The following is a 13,877-nucleotide window of genomic DNA, read 5'->3' as shown; positions in this document are numbered from 1 at the left end:
GGAGGATCATGAGTTCAAAGCCAGGCTCAGAAAAAGTGAGGCACTAAGAAATTCAATGAGACCCTGTCTCATAAATAAAATACAAAATAGGGCTGGGGATGTGCCTCAGTGATTAAATGCCTCTAAATTCAATCCTTGGTATGCCCCCCCCAACAAAAAAAAAAAAAAAAAAAAGAAAGAAAGAAAAGACTATTTGGTAGGCCCAGTATAGTCATACTTTCAGTGGTGCATGCCTGTAATCCAGTTGACGTGGGAGGCTGAGGCAGGAGGTTTTCGAGATCAAGGTCAGCATGGGCAAAAGCAAGACCTTTCTTAAAATTAAAAATAAAAAAGGCTGGGCGGCTGAGGTTATAGCTCAGTGGTAGAACGCTTGCCTAGTATGTGTGAGGTGTGAGGCACTGGGTTCAATTCTCAGTACCTCATATAAATAAATAAAATAAAGGTCTATTGACAACTAAAAAAAAAAAAAAACTTAAAAAAAGAAAAAAGGGCTGGGGACATAGCTCAGCAGTGGAGCATCCCTGGGTTTAATCCCAAGGTTTGAAAAAAAAAAAGTCATTTTGATTATAAAGATGAAAATTAATGAATATGATGTTACACACCTGTAATCCCAGCTACTCCAAAGAATTGAGTCAGGAGGATTACAAATTGGAGCCTTGCCTGCAATTTAATAAGCCCATGTATCATAATACAATATAAAAAGATCCGGGGATATAGCTGTGTAGTAGAGTACTAGCACCATAATGTATGCAAAGCCCTGGATTTAGTTTCTAGTATTGCAAAAATTTATATATAGAAAGACATAGATGTATAGAGAAATAGATATGAATATGTAGATATTGATATCTGTGTATCTATATTAAAGATGAAACTAAACAGATAATGCCTCAATAAAATAAAAAGACAAAAACATTTACATATGCTAGAAGAGAAGGGAGCTTGAAAATAAAAGAAACAGAGGGAAAATTGAAAAATGTAGGCAAAAAAAAAAAAAAAAAAAACTAGTATTCAAATGAACAGTCTCTCCAAGGAATCAAATCAACACCATGGGATAAAGAAAACTTTCCCAAAGTATTCATGCAGAAATTAACCAGAACAGCCAACACTGAGATAGTCCAGTAAAATTAAATAAGTGGGTCAATGCCCGTAATCCCAGCAGCTCTGGAGGCTGAGGCAGGAAGATTGCAAGTTCAAAGCCAGTCTCAGCAATTTATTGAGACCCAAAACAACTTAGACACTCCTGTCTCATAAAATAAGAAGGGCTGGGGATGTGACTCAAGCCTGGTGTGGTGGCACACACCTGTAATCCCAGCAACTTGGGATGCTAAGGCAGGAGGATCAAGGGTTCAAAGCCAGCTTCAGCAACTTAGTGAGGCCTTAAGCAGTTTAGCAAAACTTTGTCTCAAAATAAAATGTAAAAAGGGCTGGGGGTGTAGCTCAGTGGTTAAGCACCCCTGGGTTCAATCCCTGGTACCAAAACAAACGAACAAAAAAAACCTAATCAATCAGGAAGGAAAGGAAAAACGGATCAATGTTGAGACATTTTGGCAGTTTGTTAAGTGCCAAAGTCATTGGATTAACATGTAAGACACTTAAATACTAGCCAACAATCTACATGGAAGAATTCAGGGGGCTGGAGATATAGCTCAGTTGGTAGAGTGATGGCCTCACATATACGAGGCCCTGGGTTCAATCCCCAGCCCTGTCCCCCCCCCCAAAAAAAAAAAAATTCAGCAAATAGCATTTGTTTACTGTTCCTATGGTGTGTTCCCTGTTCTGTGGAATCTACTGGATCATCAGGTAACAAAAATGACCCCAGAACGAAAATTAATATCAAAACACTAATTTCTTATGAAAACGAACTAGGATTATTGGGAATACTTGAGGAATAGCTGATTCTAAAAGCTAGGTATGGTGGTGCACACCTGTAATTGAAGCTACTTGAAAGGCTGAGGTGGGATCATAGAGATCAGCCAGGGGAACATAGTAAGAACCAGTCTTAAGAAAAAAAACTGGGGCTAGGGTTGTGGCTCACTGGTAGAGTGCTTGCTTGACACCTGTGAAGCACCAGGTTCCAGCCTCAGCGTCCCATAAAAATAAATAAATAAAGGTTAAAAAAATTCTTCTCAAAAATCTTTAAAAAAAAAAAAAAAGCCCTAATTCTAGATATAGAGCACATAATAAATATCAAATGTGAAATGTCTTGTCAGAAGAACTCCACAGCCAATTTTATGTATCTATGACCAAGTGTGGAACAATTTGAGCATCTGATAAGGTTAGTAACTCATGGATGAATACAATGAATGGAAGCATGAAATAAATTTAAATCTGGGTCATATTGATACAAGAAAGAAAACAAATTGATACAAGGAGTCATGAGGGAACTATTTGAAGTTATAGAAGTGTTCTATATTTTGGGCTAGGAATGTGTGGCTCAGTGGTTGAGTACTTACTTAGTGTACATGAGGCTCTGGGTTCAATCCCCAGAATGATGCAAGTAAAAAAAGGTATTCTATATATTGCTTCACTTTGCATGGTGGCAGACACCTGTAATCCCAGTGATTTGGGAGACTGAGGCAGGAAAATTACAAATTCAAGGCCAGCCTGGGCAATGTAGCAGAACTGTGTCTTAAAATAAAAAGGGTTGGGAATCTAGCTCAGTGGTAGAGTTTGCAATTAAGCTCTTTTGTTCAATCCTAGTAACAAAAAAAAAAGTCTTATCTTGCGTCTATCTTGTTTGTATTAGTGGTTGCTCAACTCTATGTGTTTGTCTATACTATGGTTTCTCTCAGCATTATCAACATTTTTAAGCCAGGTAATTTTTTGTTGTATTGGAGGAAATAAATAAATAGATGGGTGGTCTTGAGCATTGTAGAATGTTTAGCAGCACTGAATGTCAGACATGAAAATCAAAAAGGGCTTCAGATACTACCAGATGTCTCCTAGATAGCAAAATGGCCCCAGTTGAGAACTCTAAGCTTATGTAATGGATAAATTTTATGATATGTAAAATATATCTCAACAAACTTGATTTTTCAGGAAACTTATTGGTCACCTTTAGAGGAGTCTAGGAAATTAACCTTTTATTTATTTATTTTTTAAAATATTTTTTTAGTTCTGGTGGACACAATGCCTTTATTTTTATTTATTTGTTTTTATGTGCTGCTGAGACAGAGTCTTGCTAAGTTGCCAAGGCTGACCTCAAACGTGCAGTCCTTCTTTCTCAGCCTCCCAAAGTGCTGGGATTACAGGCATGTGCCACACCAGGCTCCACAGGAACATTGTTTTAACATTAATTCAGTAAGTATTAATAAAGTAAAGCTGAATTTGAAAAATACATCTCATTAAAGACACACTGTGTTTTCTGGACATGTTTCATTTTACACATTAGATTTAATCCAATGAATCTATTTCAGATCATGAAGCATTTGTGTGTTCAGTCATGCTGAAAGGTAGTATTGATTAACATATCACTTATTCCAGAGAAACATCAGGTATCTGGCTACAGCCCCAAATGAGGAAATAAAAGTCTCCTCTCTAGGTAACAGAAACAGATGTTTTCATAATACACAATACTTTATCTATTTAAATAATAGTAATTTTATTAATCTGAAAAGTCAAAGTAAATTAGAGGTAGCAAATTAGAAAGGAAAAGGGAGAATAGAAGAGATTGTACTATTAATTGCTGAGAAACATACAACTAGAAATGATAAAATATAATGCCAAGAAAACTACATGAATGGCCTCCAGATTCATCCCAATATCAACTACTTGGTTACTGTGAGGTAAAGCTAATGTAGGAGAGAGAATAAATACTTGATTCTGTTTTAAATCATCAGTTTTAAAAATAAAAGGTGGGGGCTGGGTTGTGGCTCAGTGATAGAGTGCTTGCCTAGTGTGGGTGAGACACTGGGTTCAGTCCTCAGCACCGTATAAAAATAAAGCTATTGTGTCCATCTCCAACTAAAAAAAAGGAAAAGGGCTGAGGATGGACTGTGTGGTTATGTACCCCTGGGTTCAGTCCCCAGTATCCATAAAAAGAATGCAGAATTCGTAAAATTATTTCAGAGATCATATGAATAGGGAAGGAAAATCCCTACAGTGTCTTTGTAACTATATGAGAACTAGCTGTTTTTAAAGTTACCAAGGAGGCCTTATTTCAGTTTATTTTAGTATTGCCCAAGTTTCTTTTTTCTTTCTTTCTCATAGGAGATTAGGGTTTTGACTTATCATGGTGGTCTTCTTGGAAGATCATGATTTCAGCACACCTCTTCCCTTTGAGGAAAAAGAAGTGTTTAACAGCCATGGCTGTTTTAGAAACTGATGCTAGAGGCAATCATTGGCCTGGGCAAGACTGTTATTAAACTGTGCCTCTGATTTTCTAGTTACTTTCATCTTGGAAAGTAAAGTCTTTAATATATTTCATAACTTAACCAATGTCACATTTTAAGATTAAACTGTTCTTTTTCTAAAAAAAAAAACAAAACTGTTATTAAAAGACAGGCGAGCCCTGTGTGGTGGCTCATGCCTGTAATCTGAGTAACTTGGGAGGATCAAGCTTAAGGCCAACCCTGGCAATTTTTAGGGAGACCCTGTCTCAAAATAAATAAATGAAAGGGCTGGGGATGTAGCTCAATAGTAGAGTGGTCCTGAGTTCAGTCCCCAGTACTAGAAGAAATGAAACAAGGGGAAGCAACAAATTCTGGCATGATATTGAAGCTTTGCTGGCATTTCATCTCTCTTTAAAAATCTATGTTTTTATTTATTTTTTTCTTTTTTTAGAGTTAGGGTCTTGCTATGCCACTCAGGCTCGCCTCCAGCTTCTGTGCTCAAGCGAACCTCTTACTTTAAGCCCTCCAATGTAGCTGGAACTATAGGTACAAGCCATCATACCCAGCCCCTGCTTTGTAAAATTAACATTTATTTATTTATTTGAAGTAATAGAGATTGAACCCAGGGTCACTTTACCATTGAACCACATCTTATGCCCTTCTTGTTTTCAATTTTGAGACAAGGTCTTACTGAGTTGCTAAGACTGGTCATGAACTTGTGATCCTCCTGCCTCAGCCTCCCTAGACACTGGGATTAATACAGACACATGATGATATGCCAACCTCCCCCCCCTTTTAAATGAAATTTGAAATTATTATTTCTAACCTCATACCCAATTTTTTTGAAAGGGAATATCATGCTCCATACATTCTTTATTTTATTTGTTTTTATGTGGTGTTGAGGATTGAACCTAGTGACTCAACATACTAGGCCTGCACTCTATCACTGAGCTACAACCTCAGCCCTCATACCTTTTTTTTTTTTTTTTTTTTTGGTACCAGGCATTGAACTCAGGGGCACTCAACCACTGAGTCACATCCACAGCCCTTTTTATATTTTATTTAGAGACAGGATTTCACTGAGTTTTTTAGGGCCTCAGCCTCCCGAGCCACTGGGATTATAGGTGTGCGCCACCTTGCCCGGCACTCATATCCAATTTTTTTAAAAAATATTTATTTGGTTGTAGATGAACACACAGTATCTTTATTTATTTTTATGTGGTGTTGAGGATTGAACCCAGTGCCTCACACATGCAAGGCAAGCACTTTACCACTGAGCTATAGCCTCAGCCCCCTCATATCCAATTTTTTAAAAACTTTTTTTAGTTGTAGATGGACAATATATATATATTTTAATGTGGTGCTAAGGATCGAACCCAGGACCTCACACTTGCAAGGCAAGTGCTCTACCACTGAGCTACAGCCCCAGCCTCTCATACCCAACTTTTGTATTTGAGTTGGACACAGTTGTGCATGCCTACAGTTCCAGCAACTTGGAGGCTGAGAATGGAAGATCACAAGTTGTAGTTCAGCCTCAACAATGTAGTATGACCCTGTCTTAAAAAAAAAAAAAAAAACAGAATGGACTGCCCCAATGTAGCTGAGTGATAAAGCACCTCTGGGTTCAACCCTAGCACTAAGCATGCAAGCATGCACACATACGCACACATACATACACACACACCTTTGAAATCATAGTTTAATTCCCAGTACTGAAGACAAAACAAAACCTTGAAGAGATTGAAGCTTAGTGGACTATACCTTCAGTCCTAGCTATTCAGGAGGCTGAGGCAGAAGGATCATTAGTTTGAGGCCAACCTGGGCAATTTAGGGAAACCCTATCTCAAAATAAAAAAAGTAGCAGGGTTCAGGAATGTAGCTTAATGATAAAATGTCCCTGGCTTCAATCCCCAGTAATGGTGGAAAACAAAAATCCTTGAATAAACAGTGCTGTGAATGAATGTGAGATGTCATTGAGATGCCTGTGTCTGTCATTGCCTATCAATTACCCATGTTGACCCTGGTCTCCCTTAATTTCAGGTGATCATGGAGCTCAGCTTGGCCTCCATGGGGCTGGTGGTGATGGGATACATGATGACACAGCAGGTGGAGAAGAAGGAGAGAACAGCCCAGATCCCCAACCCCAAGCTGGTCGGAGGACCCGGCGAGAAGCATGCACCTGCCCTTACTGTAAAGACAGTGAAGGAAGGTAAGTTTACCCAGTTGACTCTTTTGAATATAAAGAAAAATTAATGGGGGGCTGGGGATGTGGCTCAAGCGATAGCGCGCTCGCCTGGCATGCGTGTGGCCCGGGTTTGATCCTCAGCACCACATACAAACAAAGATGTTGTGTCCGCCAAAAACTAAAAAATAAATATTAAAATTCTCTCTCTCTCTCTCTTAAAAAAACAAAAAACAAAGAAACAAGAAGAATTAATGGACTAGAAAGTAAAATGAAGAGAGTTAATTTTTTAATATTTAAGACTCAGCAATGTTTTTTTTTTTAACAACTTGATTTCTTTTCTCTCTCCTTTTATTTATTTATTTTTTTAGTTGTTGATGGACCTTTATTTATTTACTTATTTTATTTATATGTGGTGCTGAGAATGGAACCCAGGGCCTCACACATGCTAGGCAAGTGCTCTACCACTGAGCCACAACCCCAGCCCTTGTTTTGTTTTTTGTACTGGGGAATGAGCCCTAGGGCACTTTACCACTGAGCCACATCCTCAGCCCTTTATACAATTTGAGACAGGGTCTCACTAAGTCGATTAGGGCCTCTCTAAATTGCTGAGGCTGGCCTTGAATTTGGGATTCTCCTGCCTCAGTCTCCTGAGTCTCTGGGATTTCAGGTGTGTGCCATCACACCCAGCCATATTATGGGACTTTGATTCCAGCTCTAATCTTTCATTCTTCACTCTTACAATTTAGGGACTTAAAGGTTTCCACTTCCACCCAGAGTTAAGGAAATCAGATGGATTTAACTGGTATAATAATTACCATCAAATGTCTATTTTAAGATGATTTTAACAAGATTGCTTGTAGAAAAGCAAAGAAAAACCTACCTTCTGTAATGATTTCTTTTTTTTTTTTAACATTTTTAGTTGTAGATGGATACAGTACCTTTATTTATTTGTTTACTTATTTTTATGTGGTATGGGGGCTCAAACCCAGTGCCTCACGCATGCTAGGCAAGCGCTCTACCACTGAGCCACAACCCCAACCCTGTAATGATTTCTTACAGTGGTTTTGTGAGTATCATGAGATTCCCAGACTATTGCTTTCACTGAAAATAAAAAATGCTTACTTCAGATAGAAAATTTTTCCATCAGGGAATCTAAAAGATCCTGCAAAGTTCTGACAAATTTTTTCATCAGTAGCACCTATTATTTACCTCCGGTGAGTTCTAAGTACTATTCTTTTCCTTGAAGTCACTGTTTTTGAAAAAGAACAGAAAGTAGTATCTCTCTTTTTTTAAAATTTATTTTTTAGTTATAGTTGGACACAATACCTTTATTTCACTTATTTATTTTTATGTGGTGCTGAGGATCGAACCCAGGGTCTTGCATGTGTGAGGCAAGTGCTCTACCGCTGAGCCACAACCCCAGCCCAGAAAGTAGTATCTTTTAAATGCTCTTTAAAATTCTATTCCCGGGCTGGGGATGTGGCTCAAGCTGTAGCACGCTCACCTGGCATGCGTGCGGCCCGGGTTCGATCCTCAGCACCACATACAAACAAAGATGTTGTGTCCGCCAAATACTAAAAATAAATATTAAAATTCTCTCTCTCTCTAAAAAAATAATTTAATTAATTAAAAAAAAGTAAATAAATAAAATTCTGTTCCCAAGCAGGTGTGGTGGCACATGTCTGTAATCCCAGCAGCTTGAAAAGCTGAGGCAGGAAGATCGAAAGTTCAAAGCTAGCTTCAGCAACATAGTGAGATCCTGCATCAAAATAAAAAATAAAAAGGGCTAGGGATGTGGCTTAGGTCTTGAGTGCCCCTGGGTTCAATCCCTAGTATTAAAGTGAAAAAATAAATTAACAAAATAAAAATCTGTTAGCCCCTGATGGGGAGAATCACAGCCTCTGGGACAGGAGTCCCTGTGTTTCTCCTTTGCTAGCAAAGCAATAAAACTTTTTTTTTTTTTTCTTTTTCTAAACAAAAACTGTTTAAAGTTTTATTCCATTAAATAAGCAAGCACAAAAATATAAAAATAAGAAAGTACCAAAACAGAAAATAAATTGAGTTTTTCTTGTTTATCCTGCATTATAGAAAAGTGGCAGGAGGATCACAAGTTCAAGGCCAAACTCAGCAACTTAGGGAGGCCCTAAGCAACTTAGCTAGACACTGTCTTAAAATAAGAAATAGAAAAGGACTGGAAATGTAGATCATTTGTAAAGCACCTCTGGCTTCAATCTCCAGTACCAAAAAATAAATAACAACAAAAAGAAGCAGAATCTGCTAGATTGATTATTTTTTAAATACTGGAGATTGAACATAGGCATGCTTTACCACTAAACTACATCCCCAGCACCACCCCTCCCTTTTTTTTTTTTTTCTGAGATAGGGTCTCTTTGGGTTGCCCAGTCTGGTCTTGAACTTGTGATCCTTCTGCCTCAGCCTCCCTAGTAGCTGGGATTACGTGCATGCTCTGCTATACCTGTCTAGATTTATCTTTTTTAAAAATAAAAGTTTAGAGTTTGGGGTTAAAGCTCAGTACTAAGTACCTGTGGAGCATGCAGGAGGCCCTAGGTTCAAGCCCCAGCACTGCAAAAGAGAGAAAGAAAGGAAGGAAGGAAGAAAAGATTGGGTTAAAACCAGATGCCCTGTTGCATGCCTATAACCTCAGGGACTTTAGAGACAGAAGCAGGAGGGTTACAAGTTTGAGGCCAGCCTGGGCAACCTAGTGAGATCCCATCTCAAAAAATAAAAAGGGCCAGGCATGGTGGTGAATGCCTATAATCTCAGTGGCTCTGGAGGCTGAGGCAGGAGGTTTCCAAGTTCAAAGCTAGCCTCAGCAATTTAGCAAGGCTCTAAGCAACTCAGTGAGACCCCGTCTCTAAAAAAAAAATACAAAAAAGGACTGGGGATGTGGTTCAGTGATTAAGTGCCCTTGAGTTCAATCCCTGGTACCAAAAAAAATAAAAATAAAAAATAAAAGGGGCGCTGGGGTTGTGGCTCAGTGGTATAGCACTTGCCTAGCATGTGTAAGGCGCTGGGTTTGATCCTCAGCACCACATAAAAATAAATAAATAAAAATAAAGGTGTTCTGTTCAACTACAACTAAAAAATAAATATTAAAAGAAATAAAAAGAAATAAAAAATAAAAGGGCTTGGGGCTAGGCATGGTGGCACATGCCTATAATCCTAGTGGCTTAGACGGCTGAGGCAGGAGGATTGAGAGTTCAAAACCAGCCTCAGCAATTTAGCAAGGCTCTAAGCAACTAATCAGAACCCTATCTCTAAATAAAATATAAAATGGGCTGGGGTTGTGGCTCAGGAGTTAAGTGCCCTGGGTCCGATCCCCATACTTAAAAAAAGAAAATGAAAAAAAGGGGTTTGCAATATAGCTATTGCTGTTAATATTTTATGCTTCTTTAATTTCAGTCTTCAGAGTGAGTGATAATAGTTGTGTTCTCAATTTCAGGGGTTCTGGTGATCCTGGCAAAAAGAAACAGCATATTTGCCACATTCAAGGCTGTGGCAAAGTATATGGCAAGACCTCACACCTACGGGCACATTTGCGCTGGCACACAGGCGAGAGGCCATTCATGTGTACCTGGTCATATTGTGGGAAACGTTTTACACGTTCGGATGAGCTGCAGAGACATAAACGCACTCACACAGGTAAGCTAGAGCCTAGGGAAAAAAAATAGTAATAGGACAGAATGGAAAGACAGAAGATATGTCTGTGAAATAGCTAAAATTTCCAAGCAACTTATGTGTGGAAGTGAATATGTAGACCATAAATGGAATTGGAATTGATCTAAAAAATTTGAAGATGGAAGAAACTATAGATTTCAAGTTGACTTTGAAGAGAAGCACTGACCCCCATTGCTCTTGTTTTTTTTTTTTTTTTTAATAATTATTTTTTAGTTTTAGGTGAACATGATATCTTTATTTTATTTCTATGTGGAGCTGAGGATCAAACCCAGTGCATCCTGCATGCTAGGCAGGCACTCTGCCATTGAGCAACAACCCCAGCCCCCCCATTGCTCTTCTTGGTCTTTGTCCTACCTACTTTCCTGCTAAGTTCTGCCTTGCTTTACTCAGTATTAACCAACCTTTATCTATTTTTCTTCCCCAAGAAAGGAAACGATACTTGCTAGGTTGCTGATGTTCTTGTCACCTTCTAAGGCTGACTTTATTCTATCTCATGTAATTATTTATTTATCTGTTTGTTTATTTACATATTTATGGTTCTGAGGATCACCCCAGGAGCATTTTACCATGCAGCTACATCTCCAGTCCTTTTGTTATTTATTTAATTTTGGAGTGGGTACTAGGTATTGAACTCAGGGGCACTCAACTACCAAGCCACATCTCCAGCCCTGTTTTGTATTTTTAGAGACAGGGTCTCACCAAGATGCTTAGCACCTCACTGTTACGGAGGCTGGCTTTGAACCTGGGATCCTCCTGCCTCAGCCTCCCTAGCACCTGGGATTACAGGCGTGCCCCACCGTGCCCAGCTTGTTTTTTATTTTGAGACAGGCTTTTGCTAAGTTACCTAGGGCCTGAATTGCTGAGGCTGACCTCCTGCCTCAGCCCCCTGAGTTATTTGAAATGTAGGTGTGAGCCACCGCACCTGATGTAGTTTGAAGGTGGTAAATTAGGCAAGATATCTCCACTTCCTGACATGTCAGCTTCTTACCTTTTTTCTCTCCCTTTATCTAGGTGAGAAGAAATTTGCCTGCCCTGAGTGTCCTAAGCGCTTCATGAGGAGTGATCACCTGTCAAAGCATATCAAGACCCACCAGAATAAGAAGGGAGGCCCAGGTGTAGCCCTGAGTGTGGGCACTTTGCCCCTGGACAGTGGGGCAGGTTCAGAAGGCAGCGGCACTGCCACCCCTTCAGCCCTTATTACCACCAATATGGTAGCCATGGAGGCCATCTGTCCTGAGGGTATTGCCCGTCTTGCCAACAGTGGCATCAATGTCATGCAGGTGGCGGATCTGCAGTCCATTAATATCAGTGGCAATGGCTTCTGAGATCAGGCACCCGGGGCAAGAGACCTATGGGCCAATACCCATCAATCCCCGGGATGCAAGTTAGCATGGGTCCAAGAGACATGTGGGAGAGAGAGAGCCATGAGGCATTAAAATGCATGGTGGTGGGAAGAGTTTGGGGATGGATACAAAGAAGAGACAGGGTTCTGACACCCACCCGTATCATCAGTGCCTCCTTACAGGTGGGAAACATCAGTGAAAATTCTGTTGGTGCCACCCTTTGATGAGCATTTGTTTGATCCCAGTTTCTTCTTATACTTCTTACCCCAGTCTCCCATTCCTTTGTTTCCCCTTCTCAGCTCTCCCATGATGGATTCCCCCCCCTTACCTAAAGCCATCATGCCTTGATAAATATATATGATCATTGAAATACTTTTTAACAAAAAACAGATTCTATATTATATATATATATATATGCATATATATATAAAGATATATAGAGATGCATTCACAGGGGTTGGCTGGGAGGAGGAAGGAGACCATTCTGTGACCAAAATACCTTGGTCATTTTTTTTTTTTTTTTTTTATATTGCCTTATTTCCTTAGGGCTGAGCCTTATTGTGACACATCAAGCTTTTTTGTAGATGTTGTCTTGGCTTCCCACCAGAGTAAGCATTTATATGCTCTGCTTTTAGTTTATATATACATACATAATGTTTTTCCTTTCTTAATTTTATCTTTTTATTTGGGATCAGCTTCTTGCACTCCTTTCTTGACTCAACCCTTTCTATCTCCCCTTCTCTCACCTAATCACTTCATGTTTTGTTTTTGGTAATGGTCCCTGGATGAGGCACTTCTGTCAATCTTTTAAAAGCCTTAGTCCCATCAGCAGAATGGAAAAACCTTGAAGCCTAGTATGATGCTTGAGATAGCTATGGAGGGCATGTTCAAAATACTCCTGACGCAGGCACCTTCATGGTGCTGGAGAGTCAAAGGCATCTCCCTTCATTAGCTCCTCTAAGCATCAAGAATCAAGCAAGTCTTTCTGTGGAATTGTACAAGAGACCATTTAAACAGGATAATCCGCGATCTGTTTATATAAATTGTCAAAAAGTAGTCAAATAATAAATAGGGAATTCCAATAGGAAAAAGATGTGCTCAGAAGAGGAAGTGACAAATAGTTGGGAGTTATTTGGACTTTGATACCATTGTCTTCCAAGGTAGCTCTAAGCCTTGATGTATGGGCTTCTGAGTTCATACTCTGAAAGGAAGTACACTTCCTCTTTTGAACATTCCTGTAGTTTCTTTCCCTTTGTGTTGTTAAAGAATATCAGCCAATAAATCTGTTCAGGTTTCCATTCTGCAGAACTCCAGAGCATGTGCTAGTGGCAAGACAGTGGCTCTTATGATTTTTTTCCCTTAATTCTTCCTTATATGTACTTGGGTGGTTCCTAAGGGAAAGGGAAGCACATGATCATGGGAATGATAGCCCAGAACAAAAAGAAATCTTGTCTTACCACTGTGGTTTATAGGAGAGATTGGGAGAAATCTTCCTGCTTTCTCCATGGACTGATTCCAGAAGAGACTGATCCAAAAATTATAGCGGCAGGGAACTCTTGGTGCATTTGGCACTGAGATTTAAATGCAACAGAATTGTCCTCAAAGCCCAGCCATTAAAGCATTGTCTCTCTTGACCTTCTGGTATCTTGTTAGAGAGCTTTTCACTGTGAGGAAGTGTGGAAATGGCTGTGTGTATGAGTGTTATCTGTTAGGTTGGGGATAGGTTTTCTGTTAGCCAATATTAAAAGAGACCTACAATAAAAAATTACCCTGATCTGATAGAGAAGTGTTTGTGTATGACTGTGTGTATGACTGTGTGTTTGTGCCTGTATATATCTACATTCAGAGGAGAAATTATATTTGAAATTGTTGGAAAATAAATTCAGATCAAAATGCCTTTCAGGCGCATTACCTAGAAATCTGTCTTAAAACCTGGGTATGTTCCTGAAGTCATTTCTCTGCTTTTGCTAAATCAGTTATAATTATGACTGGGGGATATTCTGCACTTTCTAAAGAAGAAACTATTTTTGTGTGAAAGTGAAACCTATCATCCAGCTCTATGGCAGAGTCCTTGTACTTAAATCTTTTTATCTTGGCTATCAATAGATGATGCTATGATTCTACTATACATTTTATATAAAATCCATTCAAATTAAGTTTTGGGTAACTTTATGCTGTTGTTAAATTGAAATATAATAGCTGTTAATACTCTAAACAATAGTTCACTCCATTTGGTCCTTTCTCTGAAGACAATACTGTTATCAACCCTCAGGAACTATTGCAAGAAACTTTACCCAGATCGGATTAAGAATCCTGAAG

At 39.2% G+C, this 13,877-nt stretch overlaps 1 protein-coding gene across 2 annotated transcripts in view; it reads left to right on the top strand.

Annotated features, from left to right (window-relative positions):
* Sp1 (Sp1 transcription factor) overlaps nucleotides 1-13,192 on the top strand; it is a 34,471-nt gene extending 21,279 nt beyond the window's left edge. For both annotated transcript variants that reach the window (XM_027950014.2, XM_027950013.2), the window contains exons 4-6: nucleotides 6,372-6,540; nucleotides 9,980-10,179; nucleotides 11,227-13,192. In XM_027950014.2, the coding sequence (XP_027805815.2) occupies nucleotides 6,372-6,540; nucleotides 9,980-10,179; nucleotides 11,227-11,540 (683 nt within the window). In that variant the 3' untranslated portion in view covers nucleotides 11,541-13,192. The remainder of the gene's footprint in view (nucleotides 1-6,371; nucleotides 6,541-9,979; nucleotides 10,180-11,226) is intronic.
* Nucleotides 13,193-13,877: the final 685 nt, after the last annotated feature.

Source organism: Marmota flaviventris, chromosome 3 (genome assembly GCF_047511675.1).
Source record: "Marmota flaviventris isolate mMarFla1 chromosome 3, mMarFla1.hap1, whole genome shotgun sequence".
NCBI classification, from domain to species: domain Eukaryota; kingdom Metazoa; phylum Chordata; class Mammalia; order Rodentia; family Sciuridae; genus Marmota; species Marmota flaviventris.
This window is presented reverse-complemented; position numbering and strand designations above follow the sequence as displayed.